This window comes from Oncorhynchus tshawytscha, linkage group LG20 (genome assembly GCF_018296145.1).
Source record: "Oncorhynchus tshawytscha isolate Ot180627B linkage group LG20, Otsh_v2.0, whole genome shotgun sequence".
Taxonomy (NCBI): domain Eukaryota; kingdom Metazoa; phylum Chordata; class Actinopteri; order Salmoniformes; family Salmonidae; genus Oncorhynchus; species Oncorhynchus tshawytscha.
The window spans coordinates 32066671-32085621 of NC_056448.1; the positions used below are offsets into that span (position 1 = coordinate 32066671).

At 44.3% G+C, this 18951-nt stretch overlaps 1 protein-coding gene across 1 annotated transcript in view; it reads left to right on the forward strand.

Annotated features, from left to right (window-relative positions):
- The window catches only part of LOC112219921 (laminin subunit gamma-3), a 207226-nt gene that overhangs the window by 171247 nt on the left and 17028 nt on the right, over nucleotides 1–18951 (forward strand). Inside the window, exons 17-23 of the mRNA XM_042302494.1 lie at nucleotides 47–225; nucleotides 4653–4848; nucleotides 7141–7394; nucleotides 9082–9158; nucleotides 9617–9751; nucleotides 16366–16615; nucleotides 16757–16900. Of these exons, the coding sequence (XP_042158428.1) occupies nucleotides 47–225; nucleotides 4653–4848; nucleotides 7141–7394; nucleotides 9082–9158; nucleotides 9617–9751; nucleotides 16366–16615; nucleotides 16757–16900 (1235 nt within the window). The remainder of the gene's footprint in view (nucleotides 1–46; nucleotides 226–4652; nucleotides 4849–7140; nucleotides 7395–9081; nucleotides 9159–9616; nucleotides 9752–16365; nucleotides 16616–16756; nucleotides 16901–18951) is intronic.

Genomic DNA, 18951 nt, shown 5'->3' on the forward strand with positions numbered 1-18951 from the left:
TCCCCCTGTCCCTCTCTCCACCCCTGCCTCCCCCTGTTCCTCTCAGCCTGTAATTGCGACCCAATGGGTTCCAGCTCCATGCAGTGCCACACCAACGGCACCTGTCCCTGCCGCCAGGGCTTCGTGGGGTACAAATGTGACCAATGTGAGCTCAACTACTTCCACAACAGAGCCACACACCAGTGTGAGGAGTGCCACGTCTGCTATGGGCTAGTCAAGGAGCAGGTAAGAGTGTTGCTCCTGTCTGTCTGCTATACTCTTTTTGCCCAGAAAGCATCAGATACATGTATAGTAAGAGGGGTTCTGTTTCGCTCGCTCGGATGCATTCTGTGGTGAGATACTTACAGTGCACTGTTCGGATGCTGGAGTTATTTTGGATGAAAGTGCGAATGTAACTTACTTCTAAAGTGATTTGTTTGACAATCCGATGAAAACATCATGAGTGGTTGTGTTCAAGCCACATTTAAAGTTAGTAAATTGTTACAGTTATGTTGCATGGATAAATAGTCACAAACAATGAATTTCCAAATCTTTAGTATTTATCAGCTAAAATAAGTAGTAAGATAACGGCTGGGCTCAGCACATAATGTTTTGTTTTCACAAAATTAGGATAAGACACACAAGGCTATGAGCTATTACAGGGTGCTACTAAGATGAGACATGAGGCTATAAGCTACTAGAGGGTGCTACTAAGATGAGACACGAGGCTATAAGCTACTAGAGGGTGCTACTAAGATGAGACACGAGGCTATGAGCTACTAGAGGGTGCTACTAAGATGAGACATGAGGCTATAAGCTACTAGAGAGTGCTACTAAGATGAGACACGAGGCTATAAGCTACTAGAGGGTGCTACTAAGATGAGACACGAGGCTATAAGCTACTAGAGGGTGCTACTAAGATGAGACACGAGGCTATAAGCTACTAGAGGGTGCTACTAAGATGACACACGAGGCTATGAGCTACTAGAGGGTGCTACTAAGATGACACGAGGCTATGAGATACTAGAGGGTGCTACTAAGATGAGACACGAGGCTATAAGCTACTAGAGGGTGCTACTAAGATGAGACACGAGGCTATAAGCTACTAGAGGGTGCTACTAAGATGAGACACGAGGCTATAAGCTACTAGAGGGTGCTACTAAGATGAGACACGATGCTATGAGCTACTAGAGGGTGCTATTAAGATGAGACACATGAGGCTTTAAGCCACTAAGAGGCCATATCATCATACAGGAATATATCTCAATCAATACTGGAAATAGAATCTGTGAATATGAATGCACGCTTTCAAGTCACCCACCCTGTTCATCTGGCCGCCCCTCTCATCAAACCTGCCACTCAAGTTTAGTAGTCTAATCCCCTCCGAAATCACCAATTCTCCTTCCGGTCATTTCTCCCACCAGGTGTTTCTCCCACACTAGCTGCAAGTGCTATCTGGGCCTCTCTGTGGCATGCAGGCTGAGTTTGTTTCAGGTTTTGATGTCACGTGCCCAAGTACAGGGAAATGCCTTTCTTGCAAGCTCTAATCCCAACTAAGCAGTAATCAATATCAATATAGTACTAAAAATAAAATCTGATACAACAAAAACACACAAGAAATAAAAATATGCAATAACACGAGAAAGTAAAAGATATATACACGGTCAGTTCCAATACCATATTTACAATTTGCAGGGATACTGAAGTGATAGAGGTAGATACAGTATGTATAGGGGTATGTTGACTAGCCATCTTCAAAATAAATACAAGGGTTAACTCAGATAGTCAGTGTAGTCATTTTGTTAGCTGTTTAACAGTATTATGGTTTGGGGATAGAAGCTGTTCAGGAGCCTGTTGGTGTCAGAACCTGATGCACCGGTACCGCTTGCCATGCGGAGCAGAGAGAACAGTATATGGCTTGGATGGCTGGAGTCTTTCATGATTTTCCGGACCTTCCTTTCTCCCCACCTGATATAGAGGTCCTGGATGACAGGTAGCTCGGCCCCAGTGAAGTACTGGGCTGTCCGCAACACCCTCTGTAGCGCCATGCAATCGAGGGCGGTGCTGTTCTAAAATAATGGAATGACAAAATATCTAAATATTAGGACGAGCAATGTCGGAGTGGCATTGACTAACATACAGTAGAATAGAATACAGTATATACATATGAAATAAGTAAAGCAGTATGTAAACATTATTAAAGTGATTAGTGTTCCATTATAAAAGTGACCAGTGATTCCATGTCTATGTGTATAGGGCAGCAGCCTCTAAGGTGCAGGGTTGAGTAACCGGGTGGGAGCCGGCTAGTGATGGCTATTTAGCAGTCTGATGGCCTTAAGATAGAAGCTGTTTTTCAGTCTCTTTCCCAGCTTTGATGCACCTGTACTGACCTCGCCTTCTGTATGGTAGCGGGGTGAACAGGGAGTGGCTCGGGTGGTTGATGTCCTTGACAATCTTTTTGGCCTTCTCGTGACATCTGGTGCTGTAGATGTCCTGGAAGGCAGTCAGTGTGCCCCCGGTGATGCGTTGTGCAGACCGCACCACCCTCTGGAGAGCCCTGCAGGTGGTGCAGTTGCCGTACCAGGCAGTAATATAGCCCAACAGGATGCTCTCAATTGTGCATCTGTAAATGTTTGTGAGGGTCTTAGGGTCCAAACCAAATTTCTTCAGCCTCCTGAGGTTGAAGAGGCGCTGTTGCGCCTTCTTCACCAAACTGTCTGTGTGGGTGGACCATTTCAGAATGTCAGTAATACTGTATGTACGCCAAGGAACTTGAAGCTTTTCACGTTCTCCACTGCCCCGCTTCACGGCCCCGTCGATGTGGATACTGGGGCGTGCTCCCTCTGCTGTTCCCTGAAGTCCAAGATCAGCTCCTTCATTTTGTTGACGTTGAGGGAGAGGTTATTTTCCTGGCACCACACATCCAGGGCCCTCACCTCCTCCCTGTAGGCTGATCTGTCATTGTTGGTAATCAAGCCTACTACATCATCCACAAACATAATTTATTCAGTCTGGATAGCTTTAAGCAGTATGTAGATGCAAGCCTTGTCTTTAAGATCCTGCATGGTCTTGCCCCTCCACCTCTATGCCGGCATATCATGCTCAAGGAAAGCACCTCCATGATAACAAGGGCAGTAACTAGAGAGGTAAGAGGCACTGTCACACCTTCTTCACGTCTGTGCGTGTGTGGACCATTTTAAGCCCTTAGTGATTTGGAGGAGGGACGAGCAACTCGAAGCTCTCGACCCACTCCCTTGCATGTTACTTAGGACACAGCCATCATAGTTAAAGGTCTTGCCTACCTGGCACTCATGAGAGTATTTGTAACCCCTCCCCTTGCACACTGGCACAGTTAAATTACTGTAAATGTCTTTACTATAAAACCCAGAAAAACATTTCACTTATACGAGGCCCCTTATACCCCCCCCCCCCGCTGTTGTTATTGACCCATCGCCATTGCATAATGAAATTTGCTCCAAAACAACAATTAGTAAGTCTATTCAAACTCCTGCCCAAGGGTGTGTTTGTAGTCTAACAATGGTGGCCATCTGGCCTCTTCAAAAACCAAGATAAATAATAAATCAGACTGAAGTCAATGTGAAGTCACTGATACAAAAACAGCTACAGAAATAGACGCTGACTGCATCCCAAATGGTGAAAAGTAGTGCACTGCACTATATAGGGAACAGGGTGCCATTTGGAAAGCAGACAGTTGCTTTAATGATCCAGTTTATTTCTCATGTCTCCAGAGATTAGCACCAAATACATGTCCCATACAGTATGTTCCAGACTCTATACAGTGGCTGCTCTCTGCAGGCAAATCTAAAAGCAGAATTTTGTAGTTTCTGTAAAGTATACTTGTTCTTGCTAAAGTAGTTTGTGTTTTCTCTCTCATCTCTTTTTCTGTCTCTCTCACTGCTGGCTTTCTGCACACCTTCATCCCTTCTAAAGACAGCAGAGAAAAAAAGGGGGTGGAGAGAGATAGAGGGACAGTAAAGAAACAGGAAGAAATCCCTTCCTTTCCTCACTTGCTGTATGAAGGAGAATTTAAAACACAAGATACACTATTGTCTTATATTGTGAGTAGCCTAATTGTGGTACTTGGCCTAGATTAAGAACTGTGATTTTACCTATGGGGGGCTGCAGTGAAAAAATTAAAGGGTATTATTATCATTTTTGTAAATGAACCTTTATTTAACTAGGCAAGTCAGTTAAGAACAAATTCTTATTTACAATGACATCCTACCCCAGCCAAACCCAGACAACACTGGGCAAATTGTGCACCACCTATGGGGCTCCCAATCACGGCCGGATGTGATACAGCCTGGATTTGAACCAGGGACTGTAGTGACACATCTCAAATCAAATCAAATCATCTTGCACTAAGATGCAGTGCCTTAGACCGCTGTGCCACTCAGGAGTAAAGGAGTGCCATCTCCAGCAACCTGCTCACCTGCTAGTGCTTAGCAGCGACACACACACACACACACACACACACACACACACACACACTCACACACAGTTTGAGCCTGCTAGTTGCCTACTCTGAGCGTGTTTGGCACCCCAGCCAGTAATGTGTTTAATCACAGAGGCCTGGCTTTATATTTTTTTATCATTGACAATCTCTCCCACAAAACCTCCATTGTCTGCTGTTCTGGTGTTTTCCTATACAGGCAGGGAGGCTGAAGGCTCGGCTGCAGGAGTTGGAGAATCTCCTAGCACGCTTCGACTGCCGGAGTGGCTACGGGAACCACCATCATGTGCAGGAGTATCACATGCGACAGCTTCACGAGCGACAGCATCACGAGCGTGGGTATCAGGGGGAGGACAGCCTGCCCAATGCGCTGGGGGACTTCCTGGCTATCCAAGGTAACCAATCATCAGGCACCCATTCATTCCACACGACCAATCAGAAAACATTCTAACTGTCCGTGCCTAGCTGACTCTGTTCAGCTTGACATTGTTAAAGATGTAACACAACAATATAATGATAAAACCAAACATAATGGGATGGAAAGAGACAGAATCAGCATGAATCAGGAGTCAACCAGCCTTACAATCTTCTCTCCACACTTGCTGACTTTCTCATTATCTTATGAGCAGAGGGGAAAAAGTACCATAAAAGGCTTACAGGCTCATTGACAGATTGAATGGAGGCTAAATTCCAACAATACAGTTCATAGCAGGCAGGACTGTGTGTGACCATCTTAATCCCTGTTTGTATGACAGACATGCAGCTAGCAAATTTTTAATCCCTCTTCTTCATTATGATGAGAAGTCTAATCAGGATTATGCCTGTCCGACCGCTCCCCACAGCACGCTGGTACACCGCCACATTGCTAAAAAGGCTACACTGCTCTGTAGTAACCAAAAAAGTGTAAAACAAATCAAAATAGATTTGAGATTTGAGATTTATCAAAGTAGCCACCCTTTGCCTTGATGACAGCTTTGCACACTTTTAGTATTCTCTCAACCAGCTTCATGAGGTAGTCACCTGGAATGCATTTATATTAACGGGTTTGCTTTGTTACAAGTTCATTTGTGGAATTTCTTTCCTTCTTAATGTGTTTGAGCCAATCAGTTGTGTTGTGACAAGGTAAGGCTGGTATACAGAATATAGCCCTATTTGGTAAAAGACCAAGTCCATATTATGGCAAGAACAGCTCAAATAAGCAAAGAGAAATTACAGTCTATCATCATTACTTCATGACATGAAGGTCAGTCAATGAAGAACATTTCAAGAACTTTGAAAGTTTCTTCAAGTGCCGTTGCAAAAACCATCAAGCAACATGATGAAACTGGCTCTCATGAGGACCGCCACAGGAAAGGAAGACCCAGAGTTACCTCTGCTGCAAAGGATAAATTCATCAGGATTAACTGCACCTCAGATTGCAGGCCAAATAAATACTTTACATAGTTCAAGTAACAGACACATCTCAACATAAACTGTTCAGAGGAGGCTGCGTGAATCAGGCCTTCATGGTTGAATTGCTGCAGAGAAACCACCACTAAAGGACACCAATAAGAATTAGAGACTTGCTAGGGCCAAAACACATGAGCAATGGATTTTAGACCAGTGGAAATCTGTCTTTTGGTCTGATGAGTCCAAATTTGAGATTTTCTGTTCCATCCACTGTGTCTTTGTGAGACGCAGAGTAGGTGAATGGATGATCTCCAAATGTGTGGTTCCCACAGTGAAGCATGGAGGAGGAGGTGTGATTGTGTGGTGGTGCTTTGCTGGTGACACTGTATGTGATTTATTTAGAATTCAAGGCACACTTAACCAGCCTGACGACCAAAGCATTCTGCAACGATATGCCATGCCATTTGGTTTGTGCTTAGTGGGACTGTCATTTGTTTTCACCTCTAGGCTGTGTAAAGGTTATTTGACCAAGAAGGAGAGTGATGAAGTGCTGCATCAAATGACCTGGCCTCCACAATCCCCCGATCTCAACCCAATTGAGATGGTTTGGGATGAGTTGGACCACAGAGCGAAGAAAAAGCAGACAACAAGTGCTCAGCATATGTGGGAACTCCTTCAGGATAGTAAAAATTAAGAAAAACCCTTGAATGAGTAGGTGTGTCCAAACCTTTGACTGGTACTGTACATACACGCACGCACGCACGCACACACACACACATACACAGAGAGAGAGAGCGCGAGAGTGAGAGCGCGAGAGTGAGAGAGAGAGAGACAAACACACAAACGCAGGATAACATCCCACAGAGGATGCAGTAAACACCCTCCTCTCACAGATAGAGCCAGAAGGTCACACCAACGAGGCATACTGCAATAAACAACTTAACCATAAGCTACAACAATAATAACCAAAGGCACCCGGACATACAGAGAGCGTTTTTAGCACAAACAGTGAATTCAGTCTGAATTGATGACTGACCACATGCAATCCATGATCATATGTAGGCCGTCATTGTAAATAAGAATTTGTTCTTAACTGACTTGCCTAGTTAAATACAGGTTACAAAAATAAATAATATGAAATCAAAGGCAACAGTTCCACTACAAAGTCCTACTATAAAGGGGCTGGCAGTACTTCTGTCCTAAATAACAAGAACATTGAAATAGAATCAAAAGGATCCATTTAACGATCCATGCTGTGTGTTTTTCTATCACATCAGTGTTTTTCTGTTTCTCTGCAGAGGCAAAGGAAGCCTTGGTTAAACAGTTTGCTCTCATGGAGATGTCTACACACACTCTCTCAGCCCAGCTGCACAATGTTACCCCAGCTATGAACTGTAGTGCCAGCATGGAAGAAGAGCAGGAGGAGGAGAAAAAGGAGAAGGGGAAGGAGGACGGGCGGAGAACATTGTGTAGTACCCTTGGTGACGCTCTATCAGTGGTCAGAATTGCACAGACACAGCTGAAGCAGGCAACACTGGACCTGGACAACGTGGTCAGTGGGACATTTACTCTCACTTTGGCTATGTCCTAATTACAGATGTCAGATCTTAATTTGAGCGAGTTTGCTACAGCCAGGAAATAATCCTACTGCAACAGGAAATGTGAATTATAATATTTATTATATATTTTAATTCATCAACATTTTTGTAGGGGTTGATGCATTTTTCGTAAGGGAAAATTATGTCTAAAATTTCAAAGTAGAAATTTTAAACCTCAAATACACTACAATTATTAAATTCTGAAACAGGATGGTCAAATTAAGATCCTACATCTGTATTTCTCCTTCCTTTCAAAGTGTGCACTTGTTCACTTCCCTTCACTGATTTGAAAGTAAATGACTGGCATAAGAAATATGGTGGAAACTCACACTAGCCATGCCTCCACCAATCCAAGGCTATTGTGTTTGTGGGAAGTAGTGAACGTGTGCACATTTCAGTAGAAAGGGGATTTTATTGGGACACAGCCACTGTCTCTGACACATCAATGCCTGTTGTTGAGTCATTTGAAGCAGTCATAACTCTAGTTTATCTTATTATATTAAGCAGTATCATACATTAATGTATACAGTAGAGCTTACATGGATATAGTAGAGTTCACACGTATACAGTAGAGTTCACACAATATATGCTGACGAGGTCGATAGTCATTTGTCCATTTCAAGTATTTTGCCATTTTTTATCCTGGGATGGATACTGATGATTCAGTAGAGGTGTAATGTATTGATCCACAGTGATGGCTAAAGTGCAGTATTTCTCCCTCTGAAGCTCCATATCCCTACCATAGAGAGAGAGCAGAGAGAGAGCACACAGTTTCTCTGACTGACGCTCAAATGAAATGAGCAATTTGTTCTGCACCCAAAGCTCAAGCTTTTCCCAGTCGCTCCATGCTCACTAGCAGCAGCTTGGAATCTATTATGAATATGGCTGCCATGTTATGTGGTTTTGGGGAAATGAGAGCGCTTGTTTTGGCTGTGTGTGTGTGTGTGTGTGTGTGTGTGTGTGTGTGTGTGTGTGCGCGTGTGTGTGTGTGTGTGTGTGTGTGTGTGTGTGTGTGTGTGTGTGTGTGTGCGTGTGCGTGTGCGTGTGTGTGTGTGTGTGTGTGTGTGTGTGTGTGTGTGTGTGTGTGTGTGTGTGTGTGTGTGTGTGTGTGTGTGTGTGCGTGTGCGTGTGTGTGTGTGTGTGTGTGCGTGCTTGCGTGTGCAAGCCTGGAGCCAGAGCATTGCAATTCCACATTAACAAGCAGAACGGCTCTGAAATAGGAAGAGAACATCTTTGCGTGTCATATACTGTGATTCACTTCCCTCTATTTTATTAGCAGTTTCTCAAAAGAAATGTCACACAGTGAAATAGTCAACATTTATGCACTAGGACTTATAATTGGAAACATTGACTCTGTATACGTTAGTGGGTGAATATGTGCTGTAGTTGGAGCCTTCAGTATGACTTTCTGAAATGACTTTATTGAGTCAGTCTACTTTCTGTGAGTTTAACACTGGCCCTGGGGTCATGTAAGGTTAGCTAATAACTGTGCATGGTCACGATTCAGGTTTTAAATCAACTGACGTCACATCCCATCCAGAGCATGTGTAGCACCTTGTCCTTAGACAGTTTCCTTTTGTCTGCTAGCCTGCCACCTCTGCACGCTTTCATTTCATTCATTTTTTCTATGCATTTCCAAAGGTCATTCCTTTCGAGGTGCCACCGGTGCCCAACCGATGGAACTCAGCGGTGAACCAATCAGAGGTCCTTATGAAAAGGTAAGTCAGTGGAGTTCAATAGACTTTAAGTGGCCAATTATGGCAAACAAAGGTCATCTCCCCTAATGTAGGCCCTGCCTCTTCCATCTGTCAATCGCACAATGGCTGGCCTGCCACAGACACCTTCAATCAATGACAACAATACAAAAGCTTATTATGCAGAAGTAATACATTAAGTCTAGGGAGAGGAAATGGAGAGATTAACTCAATAGCTGGAATCCATTTGACTTCTCCTCAGCAGACCAGTTGTTTTTTTGTCAAATAATTGAAAGTGTTTCATCAAACCTGCCTGGAGTGCCAGATGGGCAGGGTTTGGGCTTGCATTTTTGGTTCTATTCAGTTCCATTGCGGCAGACAAGATCAACCAAGCTGAAGTCAAACAAATACTATTTGAACCCAGGTGTAGTTGCCAGGCCCATATATCTAATACCTTATCTGTTTTTCTCTCTATCTGTCAGCCACACAGAGATGTCTGGTCATATAGAGTCTATAGCTACCAAGGCATTCATGGCCTCCAACCAGACCTACTCTCTACTGATGGACCTACTGGAGGACAACTCTACAAAGGAATACATCAGCAACCTCACAGAGCAGTGAGTAACTACACATTTCACACACACAAACACACACACACACACACACACACACACACACACACACACACAATCACAGACACACATCATGAAGTGCTTCAAGAGGCTAGTCAAAGACCATATCACCTCCTTCCCCGACACACTCGGCCCTCTCCAATTCGCCGATACCCCTGACAGATCCACGGACGACACAATCAACAATGAACTGAACACTGCCCTTACCCACCTGGACAAAAGGAATACACATGTGAGGATGTTGTTCATTGACTACAGCTCAGCCTTCAATAATATAGTGCCCTCTAAGCTCACCACAAAGCTAACGGCCCTGGGCCAGAACTCCTCCCTATGCAACTGGGTCCTGGACTTCCTGACGGGACACCTCCAGAGGGTGAAGATAGGCAACATTACCTCCTCGACACTGATTCTCAACACGAGGGCCCAACTAGGGTTCGTACTCAGTCCCCTCCTGTACTCCCTGTATACCTACGACTGCGTGGCCACACACAGTTCCAACTCCATCATCAAATTCGCTGACGACACAACAGCAGTAGGCCTGAATACCAACAAAAACGAGATGGCCTACAGGGAAGAGGCAGGCCCTCTGACAGCATGGGACCACTTCACGTTTCTTGACATACACACTTCAGAGGAGCTGAAATGGTCAAACCACACGGACACCGTGGTGAAGAAGCCACGACAGCGACTCTTCAACCTCAGGATGCTAAAGAAATCTGGCCTGTCCCCGAGGGCCCTTACAGTGTTCTACAGGAGCACCATCGAGAGCATACTGACGGACCACAAGGTGCTACAGAGGGTGGTACACTCAGCCAAACGCACCATTGGGTGCACACTGTCTGCCCTCCAAGACACTTACAATACCAGGTATCGCAGGAAGGCCAAGAATATCATCAGGGACCCGAGCCACCCAAGCCATGGCCTGTTCTCCCTGCTTCCATCACTCAGACACAGGCAGTACAGGAGCATCATGGCAAGAACTGTAAGACTGGCCAATAGCTTCTACCTCCAGACCACCAGACTGTTGAATAACCACAACTAGTCAGCAACCTGCTCCCACTGTCTCCCTCCTGCCACCCCCCTGGTGCTCCCCCCCTGCTTCCACCACAATGGAAATGTATCATTGCCACAGTTGTTAATATGTCCTGCATTTTTGGAGCTCAGAGCTCAAGAATTACACTGTACCCTGTAATACATCTGTAACCCTGTACATTTGACTATTAAATGCTCTAATCTTTAATTTAAACATACATACAAACCTACACAGTACACACGCAGATACACACACTCTCTCTCTCTCTCTCTTTCTTGCCCCACCATTCCTCCAACACAACATAATTTTAAAGGCTCAATATGAGGTGCAAAAAAACCTGTTAACCTGCATGGATAAAAACAGAAGCAATATCTCAACACAGCACTTCATTTACACAATGTTGTTGCTCCTCTCCTTTTCTCCTCTGTATATTTCTCCCAAATAGGACCCAGGTGTGGTGTTAGCTGTAGTGGTGCCCCACAAAACAAGGTCATGAATCCTACTCTTTATAGCAGCTGTTTAGAGCACACTGGAGTTAGCCTGGGTACCAGTCTCTTTAGCTAACATTCCACTCCTTGCAACTCCTTGTCATTGCCAAAGAGACTGGCCTTTCGGCAATCTCAAAGTTCAATATGCAGACGGATTTACCGCAGTTGCTGATTGGGAGTTGGAAACAACATTCATATTTTCCATGACAAAGTTTCTGAATGGACATGGAGAGAATTAGTGAACTCACACAGACACACACACACCCTAAAAAGACTCATAAATCAAAGTCAGCAGCACACCTCAGACACACACATCACATTTTTCCTTTCCTAAAAACGTATTTAAAAAAAACTAGGCTCATCTTCCTGGCTGTAGTCGATCAGAAAGAATGTCTAGGCTACATTATAGCATAGCCTAACGCCTAACATTAGTTGACTATCAAATGAATTGTAAAGGAAAGTTTGATGGGGGGATAGAGAGACAGCTATAGTATTACTAGAGACGTTGGTTGTGTCATGATTATCCCAGCATGTGCCTTATTCCAAAGGAAGATTTGCACTGGATTTATTTTTCTAAACTGCCCCCTGTAATTATTATTATTTTCCATTCAAATGTGTCTGGTGGTTTTTATTCTAGGCATGAAGATATTTCAACATCTAGACGATAAAAGGCTACAATGATCACGAGTACTGGTCTGCCAAATGTAGGCTATAGGTGTCCCCATAGGTTTAATATTTAAATTGAGGAAGTGTTTATCATTATTTTAGCTATCCACGGTAGATGTCCTTCCTAATGAAAAGGCCCCCCATCCTGCCAATGTGAGCTGCTGGGAAGCGTACTTGCACTTGATATGCATTTATGGAGGAAAAGGTGAACTTGCCATTTCCAAAAATGAGCTCAATATGGAATGGAGATTCCCTGCTTTGTGATCTTTTGCCTATGTCAACAGCCAGGGTTTCTTTAATAAAATAGGCCTAGGCACTACACTTTTGTGTTGCACATTTAATTCAACAAATGCATTAGACTATGTTCAACTTCAATTCATTGGCAAAAAATGTTTTTGCATAGCATAGGTGGTTGTCGCCTAAATTTACTGTAGTAGGCCCAATACAGTGCATTCGGAAATGATTCAGACCCCTTGTTCCTCATCAATCTACACACAATACCCCATAATGACAAAGCAAAAACAGAGGTCTCTCCAGAGATGTTCGATCGAGTTCAAGTCTGGGCTCTGGCTGGGCCACTCAAGGACATTCAGAGAATTGTCCCAAAGCCACTCCTGAATTGTCTTGGCTGTGTACTTAGGGTCATTGTCCTGTTGGAAGGGGAACCTTTGCCCCAGTGTGAGGTCCTGTGCACTCTGGAGCAGGTTTTCATTCCCTCGATCCTGAGTAGTCTCCCAGTCCCTGCCGTTAAAAAACATCCCCACAGCATGATGCTGCCACCACCATGCTTCACCGTAGGGATGGTACCAGGTTTCCTTCAGACGTGACGCTTGGCACTCAGGCCAAAGAGTTCAATCTTTGTAACATCAGACAAGAGAATCTTGTTTCTCATAGTCAGTCCTTTAGGTGCCTCATGGCAAACTTCAAGAGGGCTGTCGTGATATTTACTGAGGAGTGGCTTTATTCTGGCCACTCTACCATAAAGGACTGATTGGTGGAGTGCTACAGAGATGGTTGTCCTTCTGGAAGGTTCTCCCAATTCCACAGAGGACCTCTGGAGCTCTGTCAGAGTGACCATCTGGTTATTGGTCACCTCCCTGACTAGGGCCCTTCTCCCCCGATTGCTCAGTTTGGCCGGGCGGCCAGCTCTAGGAGAAGTCTTGATGGTTCCAAACTTCTTCTATTTAAAACTTCTTGGTGACTGGGGGGCAGTATTGAGTAGCTTGGATGAATAAGGTGCCCAGAGTAAACTGCCTGCTACTCAGCCATGAAAGCTAGAATATGCATATAAAAAAAAAAATCCAACCAGGATGTGGGAAATCTGAGGTTGGTCGTTTTTCAACTCATTCCCTATTGAAGATACAATGGGATATTGGTCATGTTGCACTTCCTAAGACTTCCACTAGATGTCAACAGTCTTTAGAACCTCGTTTGATGCTTCTACTGTGAAGTGGGGCCGAATGAGAGGGGATTGAGCCAGGTGTCTTGCAGATTTCCACGAGCTCGTGACGCGCGGTCATGTGAAAGTTAGCTTGCGTTCCATTGCTTTTCTACAGACAAAGGAATTCTCCGGTTGGAACATTATTGAAGATTCATGTTAAAAATATCCTAAAGATTGATTCTACACTTAGTTTGACATGTTTCTACGAGCTGTAATATAACTTTTTGGACTTTTCACGCGCATTTGGATTTTTTTAACCAAACGCCCTAACAAAGGAAGGTAATTTGGACATAAATTATGAACTTTATTGAACAAATCAAACATTTATTGTGGAACTGGGATTCCTGGGAGTGCATTCTGATGAACATCATCAAAGGTAAGTGAATATTTATAATGCTATTTCTGACTAATGTTGACCCCCCACATGGCGGATATCTCTTTGGCTGTTTTGGTCTCTGAGCGCTATTTTGGTGTCAGATTATTGCATGGTGTGCTTTTTCCGTAAAGTTTAAAAAAAAATCTGACACAGCGGATGCATTAAGGAGAAGTTTATCTAAAGTTCCATGTGTAATAGTTGTATCTTTTATAAATTTTTATTATGAGTATTTCTGTGAATTGATGTGGCTCTGCAAAATCACCTCATGTTTTGGAACTACTGAACATAACACGCCAATGTAAAATGATATTTTTGGATATAAATATGCACTTTATCAAACAAAAAATACAGGTATTGTGTAACATGAAGTCCTATGAGTTTCATCTGATGAAGATCATCAAAGGTTAGTGATTAATTTTATCTATATTTCTGCTTTTTGTGACGGAGTCTACAACCCACACAAGTGGCTCAGGTAGTGCAGCTCATCCAGGATGGAACATCAATGCGAGCTGTGGCAAGAAGGTTTGCTGTGTCTGTCAGCGTAGTGTCCAGAGCATGGAGGCGCTACCAGGAGACAGGCCAGTACATCAGGAGACGTGGAGGAGGCCGTAGGAGGGCAACAACCCAGCAGCAGGACCGCTACCTCCGCCTTTGTGCAAGGAGGAGCAGGAGGAGCACTGCCAGAGCCCTGCAAAATGACTCCAGCAGGCCACAAATGTGCATGTGTCTGCTCACACGGTCAGAAACAGACTCCATGAGGGTGGTATGAGGGCCCGACGTCAACAGGTGGGGGTTGAGCTTACAGCCCAACACCGTGCAGGACGTTTGGCATTTGCCAGAGAACACCAAGATTGGCAAATTCGCCACTGGCGCCCTGTGCTCTTCACAGATGAAAGCAGGTTCACACTGAGCACGTGACAGACATTACAGAGTCTGGAGACACCGTGGAGAATGTTCTGCTGCCTGCAACATCCTCCAACATGACCAGTTTGGCGGTGGGTCAGTCATGGTGTGGGGTGGCATTTCTTTTCCTCCATGTGCTCGCCAGAGGTAGCCTGACTGCCATTAGGTACAGAGATGAAATCCTCAGACCCCTTCTAAGACCATATGCTGGTTGCGGTTGGCCCTGGGTTCCTCCTAATGCAAGACAATGCTAGACCTCATGTGGCTGGAGTGTGTCAGCAGTTCCTGCAAGAGGATGGCATTGATGCTATGGACTGGCCCGCCCTTCCCCCAGACCTGAATCGAATTGAGCACATCTGGGACATCATGTCTCGCTCCATCCACCAACACCACATTGCACCACAGACTGTCCAGGAGTTGGCGGATGCTTTAGTCCAGGTCTCGGAGGAGGGCATGCCACCTCATCAGGAGCATGCCCAGGCGTTGTAGGGAGGTCATACAGGCAAACGTTTGACTGGTACTGTATATAGCACCTTGCTCTTGATTGCTGGGTATAAAATAGGCTACAGCGTTCACAATGAACTGGAGGGGAAGTTTGAATGGCAAGAGCTTCTCTGGTGTGATGGGCTGGTGTTAAAAATGCAAAAAATGGGAATCCTCTGTTCTCCCCACACCCAATGTTTATTTTTACAATTACATATATTACATCAGAATGCCCAATGATAGAATGTTTCCAATCAAATTCATGAATTAAGTTAGGAAAATATACTATCAGTCTAATTTGCATAAACATTGTGACTGGATGATAGCTATGAGGGTTATCGAATCAGGATCAAATTTTCTGATCCCCTCAAGCTCATTAATGATAGAATGTTCATATTTGAAAATTGCGGAAAGACCGTCTCTTTTGCAATGACAAGAAGTGGCAAGGAGTGGAATGCTAGCTAAATAACTCCAGGCTACACTGGAGTTATGAAAATAAGACATTTAGCCACAGGGGAACAGCTTTCTTCCCTCCTCTTTAAGCTAAATGCTTTCTGGGGCTCCTTTCATGGAGGGAGCAGCATGGAGGGAGCAGCATCTCCTAGCGTGAGATTGCGCTGAGGATTACCCCCAAAGCTCAACGGAACCATTCAAAAACCTCTGGTGGCCACGCCACGCCACGATGGGAGAAGGCAGGAGACAAGAAATTGATTACCCTCATACCAGCACTAGTCTGCTTGCTTCTGGGGATTTAATCGTAATCTTTCAGAACAATTTGGTGGGTGCATGGGTGGAAGGGTGTGTGTGGGAGGGTGTGTGAAGTAGGGTGTGTGTGGGAGGATGTGTGGCCACCCCTCAGAGCCTGGTTCCTCTCTAGGTTGCTTCCTAGGTTCCTGCCTTTCTAGGAAGTTTTTCCTAGCCACTGTGCCTCTACATCTGCTTTGCTTGCTGTTTGTGGTTTTAGGCTGGGTTTCTATATGGCACTTTGTGACATCGGCTGATGTAAAAATGGCTTTATAAATACATTTGATTGATTGATTGTGTGTTTGTGTGCGTGTGTATCTATGTGAGTGTGTATGTGCATGCGAGTGTGTCAAGAATCAAAACACTGAATGATCTAACACCCTGCCCTCTCTCTCTCTCTCTCTCTCTCTCGCTCATTCATTCTCTCTCTCGCTCTCTCTCGTTATCTCTCTTTCTCTCTCTCAGACTGGCAGACATGCAGCAGATAAAGGAGAATCTGACTGCCCAAGTGAATAGGACTCTAGCCAATCAATTGTCTCTGGAGGAGGAGTCTGCTGATGTCTTGGTTGCCCTAGGAAACCTCACCTCCTCCCTATTGGAGCTGTCCCAGAGGAGGCCCAAATCCACATCAGGAACCAACCAATCAGATCTCAGACCAACACAGGGTTACAACCAATCAGACCCCAGCCTCGCACCGGCTGCCAATCAGTCAGAGGTCAGTGGCTACCGCGGTCAAGGGTAATAAGAACTCATTGTACTCTCAAATTGATGGACTGACTGACTGACTGAATTACTGACTGAATGTCTGAATGAATGAATGAATGAATGAATGACAGCTGTTCTCCCCTTTCCTCAGGATGTTGAGCTAAGCAACAGGACAGCTGAGCTGGCGTTTAATGTCCAGTCTAAAGAGGAGCTGGTCAATAAGATCAGAGAGGAGATGAAGCCTCGCATACAGACCGCTCACAACAACATGGCTGCTGTAAAGGATATTTACAAGGTAGAGGGGGTTTTATCTGCACACCTAACATTTACATGTACCAGGAATATGACCTGGTGAAATGTTGCTGACAGCAATAAACAGTATATACTGACAAAAATAGACAATAGAATGTACACACAATCCACATACCATTCAATATCCTGTAGAGCAATGGTTCCCAAACTTTTATAGTGCCATACCCCTTCAAACATTCAACCTCCAGCTGCGTACCCCCTCTAGCACCAGGGTCAGCTCACTCTCAAATGTTGTTTTTGCCATCATTGTAAGCCTGCCACACACACACACTCACACATACGATACATTTATTAAACATAAGAATGTGTGAGTTTTTGTCACAACCCAACTCGTGGGAAGTGACAACGAGCTCTTATAGGACCAGTGCACAAATAATAATATAAAATAATGAATTATTTTGCTCTATATATAACCATCTTACATATAAAACCTTATTTTCTCAATGAAAATTGTGAATAACTCACCACAGGTTAATGAGAAGGGTGTGCTTGAAAGGATGCACATAACTCTGCAATGTTGGGTTGTATTGGAGAGAGTCTCAGTCTTAAATCATTTGCCACAGATATTCCACACACATATGTATTTAGTTTTCATGCTAGTGAGGGCTGAGAATGCACTCTCACATAGGTATGTGATTGCAAAGGGCATCAGTGTCTTAACAGCGCGATTTGCCAAGGCAGGATACTCTGAGCGCAGCCCAATCCAGAAATCTGCCAGTGGCTTCTGATTGAATTCAATTTTCACAGAACCGCTTGTTACAATTTCGATGAGGCTCTCTTGTTCAGATATCGGTAAGTGGACTGGATGCAGGGCATGAAAGGGATAACGAATCCAGTTGTTTGTGTCATCTGTTTCGGGAAAGTACCTGCGTAATTGCAGACCACACTCATTCAGGTGCTTCGCTATATCACATTTGACATTGTCCGTAAACTTGAGTTCATTTGCACACAAAAAATCATACAATCATGGAAAGACCTGTGTGTTGTTCTTGTTAATGCAGACAGAGAAGAGCTCCAACTTCTTAATCATAGCCTCAATTTTGTCCCGCACATTGAATATAGTTGCAGAGAGTCCCTTTAAATCTTAGATTCAGATTATTCAGGTGAGAAAAAACATCACCCAGATATACCAGTCGTGTGAGAAACTCGTCATCATGCAAGCAGTCAGACAAGTGAAAAAAAAAAAGCGCGTCAATACTTTACACCTGGATAACCAGCGCACTTCTGTATGTTGTAAATGTGTGACATGGTCGCTGCACATATCATTGCATAGTGCAGAGAATTCACAAGTTCATGGGCCTTCCTTTAACAAAGTTAACCATTTTCAATGCAATGTCCAAAACGTCTTTCAAGCTGTCAGGCATTCCCTTGGCAGCAAGCGCCTCTTGGTGGATGCTGCAGTGTACCAAAGTGTCGCCGGGAGTAACTGCTTGCACATGCGTTACCACTCCACTATGTCTCCCTCTCATGGCTTTTGCGCCATCAGTACAGATACCAACACATCTTGACCACCAAAGTCCATTTGATGTCACAAAGTTGTCCAGTACTTTAAAAATATCATTTCCTGTTGTCCTGGTTTCCAGTGGTTTGGAGAAGAGTGTGTATTCCTTAATTGACCCCCCATAAATGTAACAGACATATACCGGGAGCTGTGCCAGGTCCGCCACATCTGTTGACTCATCCAGCTGTAACGCATAGAATTCACTGGCTTGTATGCAAAGCAGTAATTGTTTAAAAACATCTCCTGCCATGTCACTGCTGCGTCGTGAAACAGTGTTGTTTGATGAAGGCATTGTCTGTATAGTTTTTTTGGCCTTTTCCCCCAGCATTGTCCCAGCCATATCCGCGGCAGCAGGAATAATTAAGTCCTCCACAATAGTACGGGTCTTGCCTGTCCTAGCCACTCAGCAGCTCACCATATAAGACGCTTCATGCTCCTTCTTATTAATGGTATCTGTTGCTTTAATACGTCTTACTACTCGAAAGTCGTCTGAATTCTCGCTCAAAAACGTATTTAATCAAGACAACAGTTTT